The sequence below is a fragment of the Lygodium microphyllum genome, chromosome 3 (genome assembly GCF_053477565.2).
Source record: "Lygodium microphyllum isolate KBCC chromosome 3, Lygodium_microphyllum_v1.1.10, whole genome shotgun sequence".
Classification (NCBI taxonomy): domain Eukaryota; kingdom Viridiplantae; phylum Streptophyta; class Polypodiopsida; order Schizaeales; family Lygodiaceae; genus Lygodium; species Lygodium microphyllum.
The window spans coordinates 64871018-64890440 of record NC_141137.1 but is presented as its reverse complement, the minus strand read 5'-3'; the positions used below and the strand labels follow the sequence as shown (position 1 = coordinate 64890440).

The 19423-nt window shown below is 38.4% G+C and overlaps 1 protein-coding gene and 1 pseudogene across 1 annotated transcript; both read left to right on the top strand.

Annotated features, from left to right (window-relative positions):
• Window positions 1-4358: 4358 nt before the first annotated feature.
• Window positions 4359-8639, top strand: LOC148038434 (uncharacterized). Its single transcript, XM_087675422.1, has 3 exons — window positions 4359-4775; window positions 7432-7641; window positions 8015-8639. The coding sequence occupies exons 1-3, from the start codon at window positions 4536-4538 to the stop codon at window positions 8153-8155; spliced, it is 591 nt and encodes a 196-aa protein (XP_087531548.1). The 5' UTR covers window positions 4359-4535; the 3' UTR covers window positions 8156-8639.
• A 3804-nt stretch (window positions 8640-12443) lies between these two features.
• On the top strand, window positions 12444-17790 carry LOC148038433 (putative 3-hydroxyisobutyryl-CoA hydrolase 3; annotated as a pseudogene).
• The last annotated feature ends 1633 nt before the right edge of the window (window positions 17791-19423 follow it).

Sequence of the window (19423 nt, the reverse complement as noted above, 5' to 3'; positions counted from 1 at the left end):
TGAAAGACGAGCGAATGACACCTTTCCCCATAATTATAAAACAATGAAGAGACCTATGCTAGCTCTTTGGCATGTTGCTTGTATAGCATGCTTATATGGTTTTTTTGTGTTATTGCTATGCTTTTATGGAGTTATACATTAATTCTTAAACAAAAAGTTAGTAAAATATAAAAGCCACTACATCACACTTTGACTAAGCAACTTTCTAGTTTTGCAAGGTAGTCTTTGTTTTTTGTGGGGGAGTTGGGGGCTGCCACGTGGCACCCGCCCCCCACCTTTCCTTAGCTAATAGTATAGATATTGATTCATTCCGTGGTGACTCGCGAGTCGTGTGTGTGGCTGACACCGCCAGGCACTTGCAGGCTTGCACAATGCAGCGATAAGAGTGTTGAGACCAAGACTCGGTCCACGAGTGTCGTCAGATCTAAGATTTTTGGGGATCGGGGATTAGATAATTCAATATTATTTATTTATTTATTATTTTAATTAATATAAAATATAAATATTTAAGGAGCTTATATATATAGTGAAATCTAATGTAGTTAGTGATTATTACAGGCTTTACTTTAGCAAAGACAATTGTAATCTTTATATGTACAATCTTTCACAATATTAGAATCTACATTCCTTCATTTTTTGCATAATGAACATTAAAGCGAAGCAAAGCAAAGAGCAATACATATCTTTTTGAAAGACGAGCGAATGACACCTTTCCCCATAATTATAAAACAATGAAGAGACCTATGCTAGCTCTTTGGCATGTTGCTTGTATAGCATGCTTATATGGTTTTTTTGTGTTATTGCTATGCTTTTATGGAGTTATACATTAATTCTTAAACAAAAAGTTAGTAAAATATAAAAGCCACTACATCACACTTTGACTAAGCAACTTTCTAGTTTTGCAAGGTAGTCTTTGTTTTTTGTGGGGGAGTTGGGGGCTGCCACGTGGCACCCGCCCCCCACCTTTCCTTAGCTAATAGTATAGATATTGATTCATTCCGTGGTGACTCGCGAGTCGTGTGTGTGGCTGACACCGCCAGGCACTTGCAGGCTTGCACAATGCAGCGATAAGAGTGTTGAGACCAAGACTCGGTCCACGAGTGTCGTCAGATCTAAGATTTTTGGGGATCGGGGATTAGATAATTCAATATTATTTATTTATTTATTATTTTAATTAATATAAAATATAAATATTTAAGGAGCTTATATATATAGTGAAATCTAATGTAGTTAGTGATTATTACAGGCTTTACTTTAGCAAAGACAATTGTAATCTTTATATGTATAATCTCTCACAATATTAGAATCTACGTTCCTTCATTTTTCGCATAATGAACATTAAAGCGAAGCAAAGCAAAGAGAAATGCATATCTTTTTGAAAGACAAGCGAATGACACCTTTCCCCATAATTATAAAACATTGAAGAGACCTATGCTAGCTCTTTGGCATGTTGCTTGTATAGCATGCTTATATGGTTTTTTTGTGTTATTGCTATGCTTTTATGGAGTTATACATTAATTCTTAAACAGAAAGTTAGTAAAATATAAAAGCCACTACATCACACTTTGACTAAGCAACTTTCTAGTTTTGCGTTTTACGTTTTGCAAGGTAGTCTTTGTTTTTTGTGGGGGAGGTGGGGGCTACCACGTGGCACCTGCCCCCCACCTTTCCTTAGCTAATAGTATAGATATTGATTCATTTCGTGGTGAGTCACGAGTCGTGTGTGTGGCTGACACCGCCAAGCACTTGCAGGCTTGCACAATGCAGCGATAAGAGTGTTGAGACCAAGACTCGGTCCACGAGTGTCGTCAGATCTAAGATTTCTGGGGACCGGGGATTAGATAATTCCATATCATTTATTTATTTATTATTTTAATTAATATAAAATATAATTAATTAAGGAGCTTATATATATAGTGAAATCTAATGTAGTTAGTGATTATTACAGGCTTTACTTTAGCAAAGACAATTGTAATCTTCATATGTACAATCTTTCACAATATTAGAATCTACAGTCCTTCATTTTTCGCATAATGAACATTAAAGCGAAGCAAAGCAAAGAGAAATGCATATCTTTTTGAAAGACGAGGGAATGACACCTTTCCCCATAATTATAAAACAATGAAGAGACCTATGCTAGCTCTTTGGCATGTTGCTTGTCTAGCATGCTTATATGGTTTTTTTTGTGTTATTGCTATGCTTTTATGGAGTTATACATTAATTCTTAAACAGAAAGTTAGTAAAATATAAAAGCCACTACATCACACTTTGACTAAGCAACTTTCTAGTTTTGTGTTTTGCGTTTTGCAAGGTAGTCTTTGTTTTTTGTGGGGGAGGTGGGGGCTGCCACATGGCACCCGCCCCCCACCTTTCCTTAGCTAATAGTATAGATATTGATTCATTCCGTGGTGACTCGCGAGTCGTGTGTGTGGCTGACACCGCTAAGCACTTGCAGGCTTGCACAATGCAGCGATAAGAGTGTTGAGACCAAGACTCGGTCCACGAGTGTCGTCAGATCTAAGATGTCTGGGGACCGGGGATTAGATAATTCCATATCATTTATTTATTCATTATTTTAATTAATATAAAATATAATTAATTAAGGAGCTTATATATATAGTGAAATCTAATGTAGTTAGTGATTATTACAGGCTTTACTTTAGCAAAGACAATTGTAATCTTCATATGTACAATCTTTCACAATAGTAGAATCTACATTCCTTCATTTTTCACATAATGATTATTAAAGCGAAGCAAAGCAAAGAGAAATGCATATCTTTTTGAAAGACGAGGGAATGACACCTTTCCCCATAATTATAAAACAATAAAGAGACCTATGCTAGCTCTTTGGCATGTTGTTTGTCTAGCATGCTTATATGGTTTTTTTTGTGTTATTGCTATGCTTTTATGGAGTTATACATTAATTCTTAAACAGAAAGTTAGTAAAATATAAAAGCCACTACATCACACTTTAACTAAGCAACTTTCTAGTTTTGTGTTTTGCGTTTTGCAAGGTAGTCTTTGTTTTTTGTGGGGGAGGTGGGGGCTGCCACATGGCATCCGCCCCCCACCTTTCCTTAGCTAATAGTATAGATATTGATTCATTCCGTGGTGACTCGCGAGTCGTGTGTGTGGCTGACACCATCAGGCACTTGCAGGCATGCACAATGCAGCGATAAGAGTGTTGAGACGAAGACTCGGTCCATGAGTGTCGTCAGATCTAAGATTTTTGGGGACCGGGGATTAGACAATTCAATATTATTTATTTATTTATTATTTTAATTAATATAAAATATAATTAATTAAGGAGCTTATATATATAGTGAAATCTAATGTAGTTAGTGATTATTACAGGCTTTACTTTAGCAAAGACAATTGTAATCTTCATATGTACAATCTTTCACAATATTTTTTGTGTTATTGCTATGCTTGTATGGAGTTATACATTAATTCTTAAACAGAAAGTTAGTAAAATATAAAAGCCACTACATCACACTTTGACTAAGCAACTTTCTAGTTTTGTGTTTTGTGTTTTGCAAGGTAGTCATTGTTTTTTGTGGGGGAGGTGGGGGCTGCCACGTGGCACCCGCCTCCCACCTTTCCTTAGCTAATAGTATAGATATTGATTCATTCCGTGGTGACTCGCGAGTCGTGTGTGTGGCTAACACCGCCAGGCACTTGCTGGCTTGCACAATGCAGCGATAAGAGTGTTGAGACCAAGACTCGATCCACGAGTGTCGTCAGATCTAATATTTTTGGGGACCGGGGATTAGACAATTCAATATTATTTTAATTAATATAAAATATAATTAATTAAGGAGCTTATATATATAGTGAAATCTAATGTAGTTAGTGATTATTACAGGCTTTACTTTAGCAAAGACAATTGTAATCTTCATATGTACAATCTTTCACAATATTAGAATCTACATTCCTTCATTTTTCGCATAATGAACATTAAAGCGAAGCAAAGCAAAGAGAAATGCATATCTTTTTGAAAGACGAGGGAATGACACCTTTCCCCATAATTATAAAACAATGAAGAGACCTATGCTAGCTCTTTGGCATGTTGCTTGTCTAGCATGCTTATATGGTTTTTTTGTGTTATTGCTATTCTTTTATGGAGTTATACATTAATTCTTAAACAGAAAGTTAGTAAAATATAAAAGCCACTACATCACACTTTGACTAAGCAACTTTCTAGTTTTGTGTTTTGTGTTTTGCAAGGTAGTCTTTGTTTGTTGTGGGGGAGGTGGGGGCTGCCACATGGCACCGGCCCCCCACCTTTCCTTGGCTAATAGTATAGATATTGATTCATTCCGTGGTGACTCGCAAGTCTTGTGTGTGGCTGACACCGCCAGGCACTTGCAGGCTTGCACAATGCAGCGATAAGAGTGTTGAGACGAAGACTCGGTCCACGAGTGTCGCCACATCTAAGATTTTTGGGGACTGGGGATTACAGTGTTGTCCGACGAGTCTCTTGACAATTGAAGAGGAAGAAGAAGGGGAAGCCGCGGATTAGGAATAAGGGACGGATGGCCAGGAATGATGCGGCGCTGGTGGTGGTGGGGCCTGAGTTCTGCAGCGGGAGGGAGGAGGTGCTGGAGGTTTTCGACGAGCTGGGCTGCTGCGGACACCCTGACATGTCGGTGCGCAGCGCCTCCACCACGGCCGTCCTCTTTACCAGCGAGACGCGCGTCGCCTTCTGCTCGCGCAGCATCCGCCTCCTTCGAGACCACCGTGACGCCCTGCTCCTCTCCGCCAAGCCCACGAAGGTACAAATCAAGAGCCTTTTACCTACAGCTTCTATTCTTTTGCTTTTGTTCCTCTCGAGGAGAATCAACTTCCTCCATAGCTCTCCCAATCATAGATAGCTCTAGGGCTCAGATTGGGCTTGTGTAGAACGATTATATGGACGATACAATGGCATGGAAACCATAGCACGGCAAAAGTTGTGGTCATGAAGTTGATAAGAGTGATGCGCCAAAGTGAAGTGGCCGCCGAGTGCACAATCAATGATGGGTCTATGAGTATGTCACAATGACAAGAAGCAAGAGAAAAGGATCCCTTATCATTGAATGAAGTTGGGTGGGTGCGAATATATTAGTTATGATTATCTTGAAGCTGTTGAGAAATACGAGCATGATTATCTTGAAGCTGTTGGGTGGGTGCCAAAGAAGACCATGGATTGAGAGAGAGAGAGAGAGAGAGAGAGAGAGAGAGAGAGAAGAACGTGAGACCAAAGAAGACCATGGACCGAGAGACACTACTAATTGAAGAGTGGGGAGTAGAGAGAGAGAGAGGGAGGGAGGGAGAGAGAGAGAGAGATATATGTGACCTTTAAATGGATGGATGAATTGAGGGATATGCATATGTATACCATAGTAATTACCTAGGAAAAAGGGGGGGTGAGGGGATTCTACAGAGAGGGTCATACATAAGTGGGCCCCTTACTATTGCACATGATATTGGTAAGATAAATTAGAGGGCACCCTATATGGGGCCAAAAGGTCCACTCTAAGGGCCATACTAGAGTACTAGCTCAAGGCTAAGGCCCTTAGATGCCATATAAGAGGCCCAAGCAATGGTCTTAACAAAATTGCATTGGAGAAGATGATGCCAATGGGTAATGACGCTATTCCAAGTTGTGTGATGCCATATGTATTGTCTCCAACAAGTGTTTATTGTAATGGTGGCTAGAAAAGATTTAACATACTCAATATCCAACTAAAGAGCTTCATAGATAAGGTTAGACCAATTGAGCATCTGATTACGTAAGTAAAAAATCTATTGTGGTGGCACCAAGCCTTATTTACTTTTTCATTAAATGTTTTTAAGCACCTTGTACTTTGAATGTTGCCATCAAATGCAATGAAGCACCTTGTACTTTATCTAACCTCTAGCCACATCAAACACTATTGTGTTCTATCACAAACACTCTTATTATCTTATCATATCGAGCATTATTTCCGCTTCTAAGATTGCATACAATGGAGGCAAAATTTGTTCTTCATTGTTTGGATAGCAATATTTGTGAGCCTTCTTTGAATTCCTCAATATAGATGGATCTTCAACCCAAGGGTGCTTGTAGCCTCTTATGGAACATGGGCTTTACTCACACCTATCTCAACCTTGCCATGGTTTCTCAATCATTGAGAGGTTGGGTTTTCATAGCGGAGGACCTCAAGCTTGAATTTTTAGGGTTCAACTTGAAAACTAGAGGGAGGTGGGTGATACATTCAAATTTGGTAGGGAGAAATGCCATCTTCTATCATTGTCACTCAAGGCCACTCTTTTTTTGTTGTACATAAACAAATATGTAGTCTACCCTTGCTCTAATTTGTTATCATTTTGAAGCTTTTTGGCTCAAATGCAAGCCTTGCATGCTTCTTTAAGCCTATTTCGTATAGTGTGTAGCTCAAGAAAAACTAGACTCTTCTTGAGAACCACTTATGTTACATTATTTTTCCTCTTTTTTAATTATAAATTTTGAAAAAAAGCTAAGCTTTGGTGAAGTCTAAACATGGTAGAGCCATAATATAAATTTTTCATTGTAAGATAAACCATCATTTACATCTTGTTTGAGTTTGAGTCCAAGCCTTGAGCCAAGAAACTAAGGAAAAAATATAACAAAGCATTTGAAGTAGTTATATATGAGAGGTATAGATGTTTGCATGGGATGAATTAGGTGAAGTTGAATGTAGTTTCATGCATACGAGTATGCTTGGGAGTTGGTAGAAACGTTATAGGGTAGGGAAGGGTCCTCTCTCCTTCACTTTTGCATCATTTTTAGTATAAGATATTTCAAAAAGGGGGACTTCTTGTGTTAAATGATCTTGTTACACACAATCCTTCCTTTCCCCATTATGAGGATTATTCGATCTGTAATTCATAGACCTCATGTTTCGGGCTCATTTTTCAAAGCTTGATACATAGAAATTTGTTAAGATCCTTAGAAAGGAATATTTATTAGAAGATATTGAATGCTTGTTGTTGTGAATTATATATTCCAATTTCTAATATAGAAGCTTCATAGAAGCACATACTTAGAATTGTGACATTTCTACAATAGAGTTGTTGTAAAGACACCACCTATTATCATGAACTTTTGTTAACCATTAAACAAGTTAATTCCTAAAACATGCTAGAATGATTAATTATGTGCATTTTTCCTTGTGCTATTCAACAAGTTTCTATCATTTTTCATGAAGACCATTGAAGTGAACATGGTTAAGTGTCACATGAGTTTACAAAACTGCTTCTCAATCATCTTGCTAATTAGGCACTGTGCTTTTCTTGTTGGAATAGGTATGATTACCTAAACATGGAATGAAGAGAGTTTTGTTTTACCATTGGGTTTGAAACTTGAGCTTGCCTCTCTTCTTTGTGGATGAAAAATTAGTAATGTGTACCTTTGACTTCATTGAGCAGGTATTTTCATTTCGAGATCATTTCGATGTTTATCGTGGGGAAAGTGAACAATTTTTGTTCCATGTCAAGCAAGGGGGATGGAAAGACAACAAACTCAATGCATACTTGGCAAACAAGAACCCTAAGCATGACAGTCCAGACTATCAACTCAAAATCAATGGATTTACTAGGTCAATGACAATTTATAAGCAAGAACAAGTTGTTGCCAAGGTAATGCTAGTTTATTCACCAGGTGCTCATGTGCAGCTTTTTACACATGTAGGCATGCGCTTTAACTATGCAGGTATGTCCATCCTTTACACGTGTTCTATGCACACATTAAAGACTCACTCATGTGCATATGCATGTCATCTTTTTTCTTTTGGACAAATGCTCTCTCTGTCAAGGTGAAGTTTTTGTTTATTTAAATGTTTTCAAGGAATATGAGGTGAAGAGTGATACTATAGTTTGGAGGTTAGACCACATAGAATGTTCAAGATGGAAATTAAAGAGCAACATTTTAACTCTTGCTAATTCTAAAAAATGTAACTACTAAATTGATACATTCTTATACTTGCATGACTAATTTCACTTTCGTGCATAGGTAAAATCGAATTGCACACTTGTTTGCTGCGCTTGGAGACCTCAATACACTATTATAATTCAACCAAGTATTGACCAAGCATTCATTGTAATGCTTGTTTCTATACAACTTTGGATAACTAAATCCCAATCTAGTAGTTGAGTTTGAGCTTATAAAACTTTTTGTAAGATATTGCTTAACAATGTGCATATACTATTCATGAGAGAGCATTTCCTAAACATTGATATCATGTTCCTAAATTTTCTTTGACGACATGCATAAACTATTCTTCCTATCCCATAAAATACAATTGATTAATTAGAGTGAGAGAATTTTATTTACTTCAAATGAATAGCTAGTAGATTATGATGTGTATGCACATATTTGTATATTAGACCATGTTATTAGGGAATGTGTGTTAAGATACAACAATGATATATTAATATGGCATATTAGTTTTTAAATAGCTAGGTAAAGCTTGCCATACAACAAGCAAGCAAGTCTACATAATTAAAAGCTAAATAGATTCAGGCATTGAAAGTTGAACCTTTGTGGGGAGGCTTTGAATTCTTTTGAGAACTATTGTTTTCAACACAAAGGGAAGAGAGAGAGAGAGAGAGAGAGAGAGAGAGAGAGAGAGAGAGAGAGAGAGAGAGTGTGTGTGTGTGTGTGTGTGAAATAAGCATCTATCTATCTACCTATCTTCCCAACGTAGCCCCCTAAAGCATAAAAATGGAGGCAACCCTACATCATTATCGAAAATTTTGAGGTGAAATGGGTCTTGGATTAGTTTCTTAATCATATCTCAACTAGAATAAAATGGAGGATGAAAGATACGTTATCGAATCCTTGAGTTCCTTTAACTTTAAGGTTGAATTTGTATTAAATAATGGTGGCATCTTTTTTCTCTCTCTATTTTCTTTACTTTTGTGTGTAATGAGCCCATTTTTGAAGATTTTGTTTAAGATCTTGAAAATAGCATTCCATTTCTCAAGAAATATTGCTACTAAAAACAATACCATAGTGAGCTTTTTGTCTCTTGAAAATAAAAATGTAGCTTCTTCCAATGACGCAATAATAATATAAAGAAATATAAATATTGAGAAGGCTTCTTCCAAAGCTAATGTGTAGATGGAATGCAAAGAAAGAGAAATTTTGAGAAGGAAAGAAAAGAAATAAGAGAAAAAGCAAACAGAAAAACAAAAAAACCACACTGAGAGTTATAAAGAGAAAGATTTGAAAATATTAAGTTAAAAAATGAAATGTGACTAGAATTGAAGTCATCATAGAGGACACATATTTTGATTGTATTTACATTTGAAAAGATATAATGATTTTTTTTTCATTGCTAGAAGCCTCTCTATTTGTCTTTCTTTATTTTGATCCATTACTCTTGTCCTTTTTATGTATTTGTATATTGTACTCTAGAAGAAGCTTGCATTTCAGCTAGATTAAAGTAAGCAAAAATCTCGTCAAGGTAACTAGAATGCAAATATAAAAAAATTTCAGTGTGTTTTTACTTGCATTAGTTTGAGAATTCATAAACATACTTTGAATGCTTTGCCTTCTTTCTATCACAATTGCTCCTTTTATGTATTAAAAGAAGCTTGGCCATGTTAGTTGCCTTGCGAGAGGCAAGAAACTTTGTTCCGCATGCATCGATTGCTATTGAATGAAGCATGAGGTATCATTTTTCTTCCTCTTTCTCTGAGGTGTATCAGTTCTCTTTATTTTCTCGCCATTCCTCTTTCTCTTGTATTTATATGTGCTACAATAAGAATTACAATGTCTCATTGGGACTTCAAGAAGCAAGACACTCATTAAGCTATGGTTTGGAATATTAGGAGTATGCTTTTTTTAAATGATGATACTTGCATTATTTTTAGAAGTCTTGATAAAATAACATTTGATTTTTTCAAGTCTTGATTTTTTCTTTTTCTTGACTTAATATTCCACTTTCTCAGGATTGTACTTTGTTTTTGTCAAGAAATTGGTATGTTTACTATCATTGAATGCTTTTGAGGCATTTTGGGCAATGAACTAATGTATGTTCTTGCTGTACATACTTGGGGATATTCCTAACATACTACTAAGTGGATTTTGGAGCTTTCATTGCTTGGCATCAGCTGTCAGCTGCCATACAGTTATTTGGCTGTGAATCATGGCTAGCAGCAGTGACAATCATCTTATGCATATCAAGAAGCTTGAAGGAACACACAACTTTGCAGTTTGGCAAAAGTAGTGCTATAATATCTTGTTGTAGAAGAAGTAAGTAAAGCCAATTAAAGTAAAGGGAACAAACCCAGCTGATGTAGGGTAGGATGACTGGGATGAGCTGAATGAGCTTGCACGCTCGACCATTGAGCTATCGATTTCTGATGCCTTGTTATTAAAGGGTTGGATTCTGCTTATGACATTTGGAAGCGACTGGAAGAGTTGTATGCCCAAAAGAGTACTGCAAGCAAAGTCTACTGGCTAAAGAAACTCATGGATTTGCGTATGAAAGAGGGTACTGCAATGTCTATTAATCTTAGTGAGTTTAACTCCATTTTTAGCCAGCTTGCCGCTTTGAAGTTCAATACTGATGATGAGTTCAAAGCTACATTCGCACTCTACTAGAGAGTTGGGATACCTTTAGGACTGCTATGAGTAATTCTAATGCTATGCTTTTGTATGTTGATGTAGAGAGTTCTCTACTCATGGAAGAAATGAATCGGTAGAATAATGCATTCAGTAAGTCTTCTAGTGCTTTGCATACTAGAGACAGATCATAGTAGAATGGCAAATTTGATAGCAAAGGGCATAATATATCACGCGGTAAGGATGTTGAATGCCATCACTGTGGCAAGAGGGTCACTTCAAACGTGACTACTATAAATGGAAGAAAGAGAAAGGGAAGGGCAAGAAGACGGATGATAGTAAGGAAGAGAAGAAAGAGAGTCAGCCTACTAAGAAGAGCAGTGTAAAGATCAAAGAGGTGAATGTAGTCAGCCATAAGAGCGATAGTGGGAATGATGTACTCTTTATCTCTTCATGTTTTAGTGCACATGCTTTGATAGCTGATAAGATGATGACACACACTTGGATTTTGGATTCAGATATCTCTTTTCATATCACCCCTCACCATGAGTGGTTTATAAACTATACAAGAGGTCAACATGGTATTGTCCATCTTGGGGACAATTATGCATGTGACATTGCAGGCATTGGTAGTGTGCAATTGCAGTTTGGATCTGTCTTCACTCTTTAGAATGTAAGGCATGTACCATAGCTCAAGAAGAGCTTGATTAGTACAGGTCAACTAGATGATGATGGTTTTCATACCACCTTTGGTGATGGGAAATGGAAGATCTATAAGGGATCTAGGGTTATTGCCAGAGATTACAAGAGTGATACTTTGTATCCACTTCATGTATATAGTGTGCGTGACCATGTTGTCACCGTGACCAAGCAGCCAAGTGTTTCCTTGTGGCATGGCCTATTGGGACACATGAGTCAAATAGAATGAAAGTACTTTCTCCTTTGGGTTACTTGTCTTGTCTTCGTTATGCTAATTTTGAGCACTATGATCATTGTGTTTGTGGTAAGCATGCGCAGACATCTCATAAAAAGTTTCTTTCACTGAAATCTATCTCTAGAGTTAGTACATTCCAATGTGTGTCAAATGCCAGAGGATTATCTCTAGGAGGAAAGAAATACTTTGTCACATTTGTCGATGATGCTACACAGAAGGTATGGGTTTACCCTATTCGTAACAAGGACAAAGTGCTTGATAGGTTTCAAAAATTCTTGGCATTGGTTGAGAACTAGACTGATAAGACACTTAAGTGTCTTCACTTTGACAATGGTGGGGAGTATGTGTCCAAAGCCTTTCAGGCATTTTATGATAGTAAGGGGATAAAGAGGGAGCTCACTGCCCCCCATAATCCTCCCCAAAATGGAGTTGCAGAGTGCATGAATTGGACCATACAGGATAAGGTTCGTACGATGTTGTCTCATGCTGTATTATCCCATGGATTTTGGGTAGAGGTTGTTATGACATCAACTCATTTGATTAACAGGTCACCGAACATGTCTTTGGGAGGGAGAGTCCCTTAGGAAGATTGGTTGGGCAAGCCATCTTCTTATGCTCATTTGCGAGTATTTGGCTGTGAGGCTTTTGTGCACATACATAAAAAAGAACGCAACAAATTGGAATCAAAGTCCTGTAAATGCTTATTTCTAGGATATGGTCACAAGAGTGAGATGGGGTATAGACTTTGGGATCCCAAGAAAAGAAAGATAGTACGCAGCAATGCCATCATCTTCCGTGAAGATTGCATGCTTAAGCAGCTTGAGAAGACTGAGGAAGTCAAGAGGGTTATTTTCAGGGAGAATGTACATTTTAGATAGTCATTTGTGCCCAAACAGTAGCATATACCTGCTATAAATACTCTTGAAAATGTAAGAAATGGTGTTGGAAATGACCAGCAAGGTATTGCCGATGATACACCATAGTTTCACCTTGAAAACATGCAGTTAGGATAGCTTGAACTATCAGGACAGTATGCTGGAATTTCAGGAAAACAACCTATATATGTAGAATTACAGGCCCGTATTTCAGGACAACAACCTGTAAATGTAGATTTGCAGGCCCAACAGCTAGCAAATGCTGAGCCTTTGCTCCGCAGGTCAACTCTATCATTGAGACCACCTAACAGGTTTGTTCATGGTATGCAGTATGCTATAGATTATGTCATGTTGATAGATTGTGGTGAGCCATCATGCTTCAAGGAAGCAATGACTAGACCAGACAGCAAGAAGTGGTTCAAGACCATGTTGTCAAAAATGGAATCACTTGATAAGAATGGTACTTGAGACTTGGTGTAGCTGCCTAAAGGGCAGAAAACTCTTCCATGCAAGTGGGTTTACAAGATGAAGGTCACTTCTGATTCTTCACCAAAGTACAAAGCACGATTGGTTGCAAAGGGGTACAAGTAGGAACATGGAATTGACTTTGATGAGATCTTCTCTCCTGTAGTAGTCAAGATGACTACCTTGAGAGCCATTTTGGGCTTGGTTACAACTGAGGATATGGAGCTCATACAGATGGATGTAAAGACTGCATTTTTACATGGTGATTTGCATGAGAATATATATATACAACAGTCTGAGGGTTTTGTTACTGAAGGCAAAGAGAAGATGGTCTATAAACTGAAACAGAGTTTGTATGGCTGAAAGAGGCACTGAGGGAATGGTATTATAAGTTTGATACTTTCATGCAGTCTCAGGGATTTCACAGAAGTTAAGTTGATCATGCTTGTACACCAAGAAGGTAGCAGATGGTAGCCTGATTATCTTGGTTCTGTATGTTGATGACATGCTGATTGCCGGTAGGGGATTCATTGAAGCAAAGTCTTCATGGCAGCTTTTACATGAAGGATCTTGGTGATGCCAATCACATTCTTGGGATATGAATACTCAGAGATAGATCGAAGGGGTTACTCTATCTATCTCAGCTGGAGTATGTATCCAAGATTTTGCAGCATTTCAATATGGAGGGGGGGAAGCAATCAGAGTTTCATTGCCTCCATATGTGAAACTCAGTGCAGAGGAAAGCCCTACATCTAATGATAAGAAGGCTGAAACGACCAAGATTTTGTATGCTTCAACCATTGGCAGTTTGATGTATGCTATGGTTGCTACATGTTCTAATATTGCCTTTGTAGTGGAAGTGATTAGTAGGTACATGGCAAATCCTGGCAAGAAGCATTGGGAAGCAATGAAAGGTATTATGAGATACCTCAAGGGCACAAAGGATTTGTGCATCTGCTTTGGTAAGCAGAAGGCATCTATCATTGGCTTTATGGATGCAGACTATGGTAGACATGCGGACTGCAAGAAGTCCACTACACAGGGTATGTATTTAACTTCACAGGAGAATCTGTCTCTTGGATATCCAGGCTACAGAAGTGTGTTGCACTGTCTACTACGAAGGCATAGTATGTGGCATGCAAAGAGGCCTTATGGCTGTCACTATTGGTTGCTGAGCTTAGGATTACTAAGGTTCCTAAACTCCACTGTGATAGTTAGGGTGCTATCATATTAGCACCGAAACTTGTCTTTCATGCGAAGATAAAACACATACAGGTGAAGTATCATTTCATCAGAGAGATACTTGACTGCAAGAGCATTGAGCTAGTCAAGGTGCACACTGATGATAACCTTGCAAACCTTCTCACAAAGGGTCTTCCAGCAGAGAGGTTTGCCCATTGCTGGCAGATGATGGGTATTGGATAGGTATCGTCTCTTCAGCTTTGTACATACTTAGACCTAGCTGATTCTTTTCCTCTACCTTTGGGCACATTGCCTTTAGGGGGGAAGTTGTTGGGATAAAGGGCAGTGCCCGTGTTCGCCCATAAGGGCCATGCTATACATAGTACAAATACCTATCTAAAATCATTATTGAGGTACACACTCTTCAATACCACAAATTGTGTGTCTCTATCTCTTCTCTCTCTCTCTCAACCTACATCTCTACACAGAAGCTCCATTATTGCAGCTACCTCAACATTTTCTCCTCAAGTCATCAGGAGCATGAACATAGCATACAGAACCAAATACTCTAAAAATGTGCAACTATAGTATTCCCCCATACATCTTCTTATGCAGATAAGTCAATGATGTAAGTGTCTTGTTCATAATATGAATTGCAATATGTATTGTCTTAGTCCAATACATGATTAAAGGCATATGCATTTGATTCATCATAGCTCTTGCAACTTCATCAGTGATCTAATTCGTTCTTTTTGAAACACCATTCTGCTGAGGTCTATACATATATGTAACATGTCTCTTAGAGTCCCATGATCTCTGAAATAGTCACAAAACTCATTTGACATGTATTCACCTCTATTATCCAATATCAAGCACTTTATGTAACTTCCTGATTTCTTTTCTATGATAGCTTTGAGTTTCAAAAACTTCTCAAAAGCCTCACTTTTATGTTGTAAGAAATAGACCCATGTTATCTTGGTGAAATTATCAATGAATGTAATATAATACTTGCATCTTACACTCAAAGGTATATTTTGAAATGGATCCCATATATCCAAATATAATATTTTCAAAGGATAATTGCTAACTCTCCCCCCATTTGAAATGGGAGTCTAGACAGCTTGCCGAACTAACATGCCTCACATACATGACCATAGTTGACATATTCAAAATGTGGAAGACTACGAACAACTTATCTAGATTGCATTTATTTCAACCTTTGTAAGTTAACATGCCTGATTCTTCTATGCCATAACTCAATCTTCTTGTCTTGTCCATGTCCAATCTTCACATGCATAGAACTTTGTGATGGAAGTACATGTATCCAATGCAAACAAACTATCTTTCTTTTGGCCAAGAGAAATCAATCTCCTAGGTTTACCCTTTCTAAACTCCTCAATGAATTTTCCATATATATTGAACTTTACTTGTAGACCTTGATCTTTGCCTATTCTTAGTAATCATAGGCCATACAAAACATCCCCAAAGTTTATTATGTATCCCATCTTTGGTTACCAATGGAACACTGCCAATGTGACTAATCTTATGCAATGTATCATCTCCTGTAACAACATACTCACTTTGCATTCGTTTCTTCATATCAAAGAATTTTGCATGATGTATCATATGATTTGTAGCTCTTGAATCCAAAAACCAATCATCCTCTCTAGGGGGATGTGTAATGTTACCAAGTACGTGCTCCATAGCAAAAAGATGACCTCTATGCGATGAACCAACTCTAGAGACATAACTTGTGTCTCTATAAGCACTTGCATAATCACCATACTAAGTCCTTCAACAACCTCTAGAAATAACATTCTGCTTATGGTAGCATTCTTTCTCAAAATGGCCAAACTATCCATAGCAATGGCAAATACCATCCGTATAAGGGCTAGACCATTCTCTATCTCTAGAAAATGATCTCCCTCTACCTCTAGGCATAACCTTCCTACAAGCAAAAGAGCTATCACTAACAATTTGAGTGATTTGTGTCATTCTCGATATTATGACTTTTGCAATTTTAGAAAATTAACAATGTCTAGTATGCCAAACCACTAATCAAGTGCATGAATAAGTCCCGAGCATCAACCGCTTAAATCCAAGGTGAAAAGGCATTAAAAATGTCAAAAAATACATGTAAAATGAATTCCAATGATATGATTTTCATACATGTATCCAATGCATCATACCTACATGTTATACATTTGCAGTCCAACAAGAAATACTAAGATTAGAGCTCAAATGGTGCTTGTATGGCCCAAAAAGCATCAAAATATGAGCCAAAATATGAAAAATATTCCTACTATTTATTCTAAAAAATTTTGTGTGAACAATGAAGTCCAGGACAAGCTGAAACCAAGTTCCTTCTTTTACAATGTGAATATCCAACTACGAGCCCATTCAAAGTTAATTAGTTCGACATTACTTCAATGCAAAACTAGTTTGCCAAATAACAAGTTCATTTAAGCTCCAATGTGAATAGAAATCCAGAAAATCAATTTAATCAATCTTGCAAGTGTAAAAGGGGATAAGTAAAAGAAAGTTAATTTAAGCATTCAGCTAAGGATTTTAGCCTTGTTTTAGAGAAAAACTAATCAAATTCACCTATGGCCATAAGCTAACAATGGAAAATTAGTTGGGTCTTTAAGATATTTTGGACAACACAAATCCAAGTGACAACCTCCTCTCATCCTCTTGGATGAATTGTGGTGCTTAAAGCTCTACTCTACCAATAATCAACCACACAAAACTTCTATTCTCTCTCTTCTTTGTTGCAAAAAACTATAAGCAGCCCTTGTGCTTCTCACAAGCTGCCTTTGTACTTTCTATAGGTCCCCCCTTCTTAAACAAGCCATGAGCTAAAGTAGACAATAATCTTTCGGCATCCAATACATAGCTCAATCCAACACCAACTATTGTTGTAATTCATTTTATATAGCCTTCAATTGCTTCCCGAATGCATCCAATCTAGCATCAACGAATACCCCAAAATATGAGCTACAGTAGCTCTACCAATCTATGTATTTGTTTCGAGTGGATTGTTTGAAGATTTGTACATGATTTAATGGTGGACAACAATCTTTGAATCCAATGTAGACCTCAATTTGACATTGTCGTACTACTGCACATCCGAGATGTGGAATCCACCAAAAAGATGTGTGTGTGTGTGTGTGTGTGCGTGCGAGGCGCGCGTCCACTGTTCGTCCGTAGTTACAGATACAGAGTCAAAAGAAGAGATCATTGTGAGAAACTATGACTGTACAAAGGTGGTTACATTGAATAGGCCATGTCAATTAAATGCACTTTCTTCTTGGATGGTAGGCTGCCTGGAGGAGCTTTACAAGTGATGGGAGAATGATGATGATGTGTCTTTGATCATAATAAAGGGGTCTGGAAGAGCTTTATGTGTAGGTGGTGATGCTGCAAGGACTTACCATGTTGGCATTGAAGGGCAGTACAAGTTAGGGAAAAAGTTCTTCCACACTGAATACAATCTTAATTACATCCTAGGAACATACACAAAACCTCATGTAGTAATACTTGATGGGATAGTCATGGGTGGAGGGGCAGGTATATCTATACATGGGCCTCTTTAGATTGCAATTGAAAAGATTGCAATTGAAAATACTATCTTTTCTATGCTAGAGACTGCACTTGGGCTACGCCTAGATGTTGGAGCCTCGTATTTTCTTTCACGCTTACCTGGTTACTTAGGAGAGTATGCAGGTTTGACTGGTGCTCACTTAGATGGTGCAACATAACCTTAGAGAACCTTAAAAAGGCATCACCTTTGAGCCTCAAAATAACCTTATGCTTGATTCGGAATGGTCGACGGAAAAAACCTACGTGAATGTCTGAGGGGTAAGGGCCATATTAGTGGACAAGGATCAGAAAGCAAAGGGGAAATCAGACTAGAAAAAGCGACAGAGGGAAAAAGCTCAAAAACGATACGACATGAATAGGGAGGAGAAAGCTCGTTCCTGTGATCGATAATACAACTAGTGCTGATTCATGATCACAGAGGCTTGCTTCTGAGAGCCTACCATGGCCTCTTCGCCAACGGCATCACCCTCTTGACCCTGAAGCAGCAGGTCGACCCCACCTCGCCCTCGGACCCTCTTGGAACCCCTCTGACGCCACCCTCTGCGGCTGGTGCGGCCTCACTTCTTGCGCCTTCGACGGCTGTGTGGTGGTCCTCTCCTTGATGGCACCTTCCTCAATGGAATGACACGGAGCTCGGAGGAGACGAAAGCTGATAATAAGAATATAGTAAAAAAGAAGCTGACAACGACGGCTTGCAGTCAAAGGGGTGGAACGAAACGAAGTGGAAGAACCAGACGAAGCGACAGAGGAAGACCAGAAGCCTGTAATGAAGCTGAAGGAGGAAGTCAAGGCTGTGACGGAGGAAAACGAAGAATAGGCGACTGTTGCTGTGGAAGACGAGATTGGACCGTGCTGCAATGAGAGGTCGAGATGAAGAAGAGCTGACGGAGTTGAAGCTTGAGGAGGACGACTGAAGACAATTAGACGATAACCAAGACATTCCAGAAGGTGACAAAGATCAGAAGACGTGACGAAGGAGAGCTGACAAGGAGTACCAGAGAAGGTGCGCTGATTTTGGGAGAAGAGAATATCATTATGTTCGCAGAAGACGTGACGAAGGAGAGCTGACAAGGAGTACCAGAGAAGGCGCGCTGATTTTGGATGAAGTGAAGCATCTGTAGAGTAATCCACTTGAGTTGGTGCCTGAGTATGATCGAACAGCCTACCATGAACTGAATGAATTGCGGCCGCTGAGAGTTGACAAAGTGTGGTGATTTCAACTATCTCGTGCCGAAGGAGGCTATTTCGTAAAAATCAAGAGTCGAAAGCCACCTATGTGGACGTCAGAACTGACTACTGCAACCTCAGGTAAACAGGCAATCACAAAGATTACTGCTGTAATTTGAAGAACTTGGACACCATCGAAAATATGAAGACTTGCATGCTGATAAAACCTGAAGAAAACACACAATTTGTATCTGTGATTTGACCAAAGGGTGTTGCAAAGCATGTTGAGGGATTCAAGAGACGGATCATGACTATTGGTCATGTTTTTTGCCCTTTTTGTTTAAACTGCAATGCTAGATCAGACCAATTCATCCAGTGAGTTTTCAACCATTCCCTTGAATTCAGTCTCAACTGCACCTATCGCAAGAGGTTTTCTTCATACAAGGACTTCCAACACTTAGGCTTTGTATGCTCTTTCTACTTAGAGGCAGCAATCTCAGGTGCTTGATTTTGCAAATTCTATTTATCACAGTAAGCATACAGAGCTGTCTTGCTCAGGAGTATACAGCCAGATGTCTTTGCAGAGATTTTCTTGAGTTCAGTAGCCACAATGCAGTTTGAACT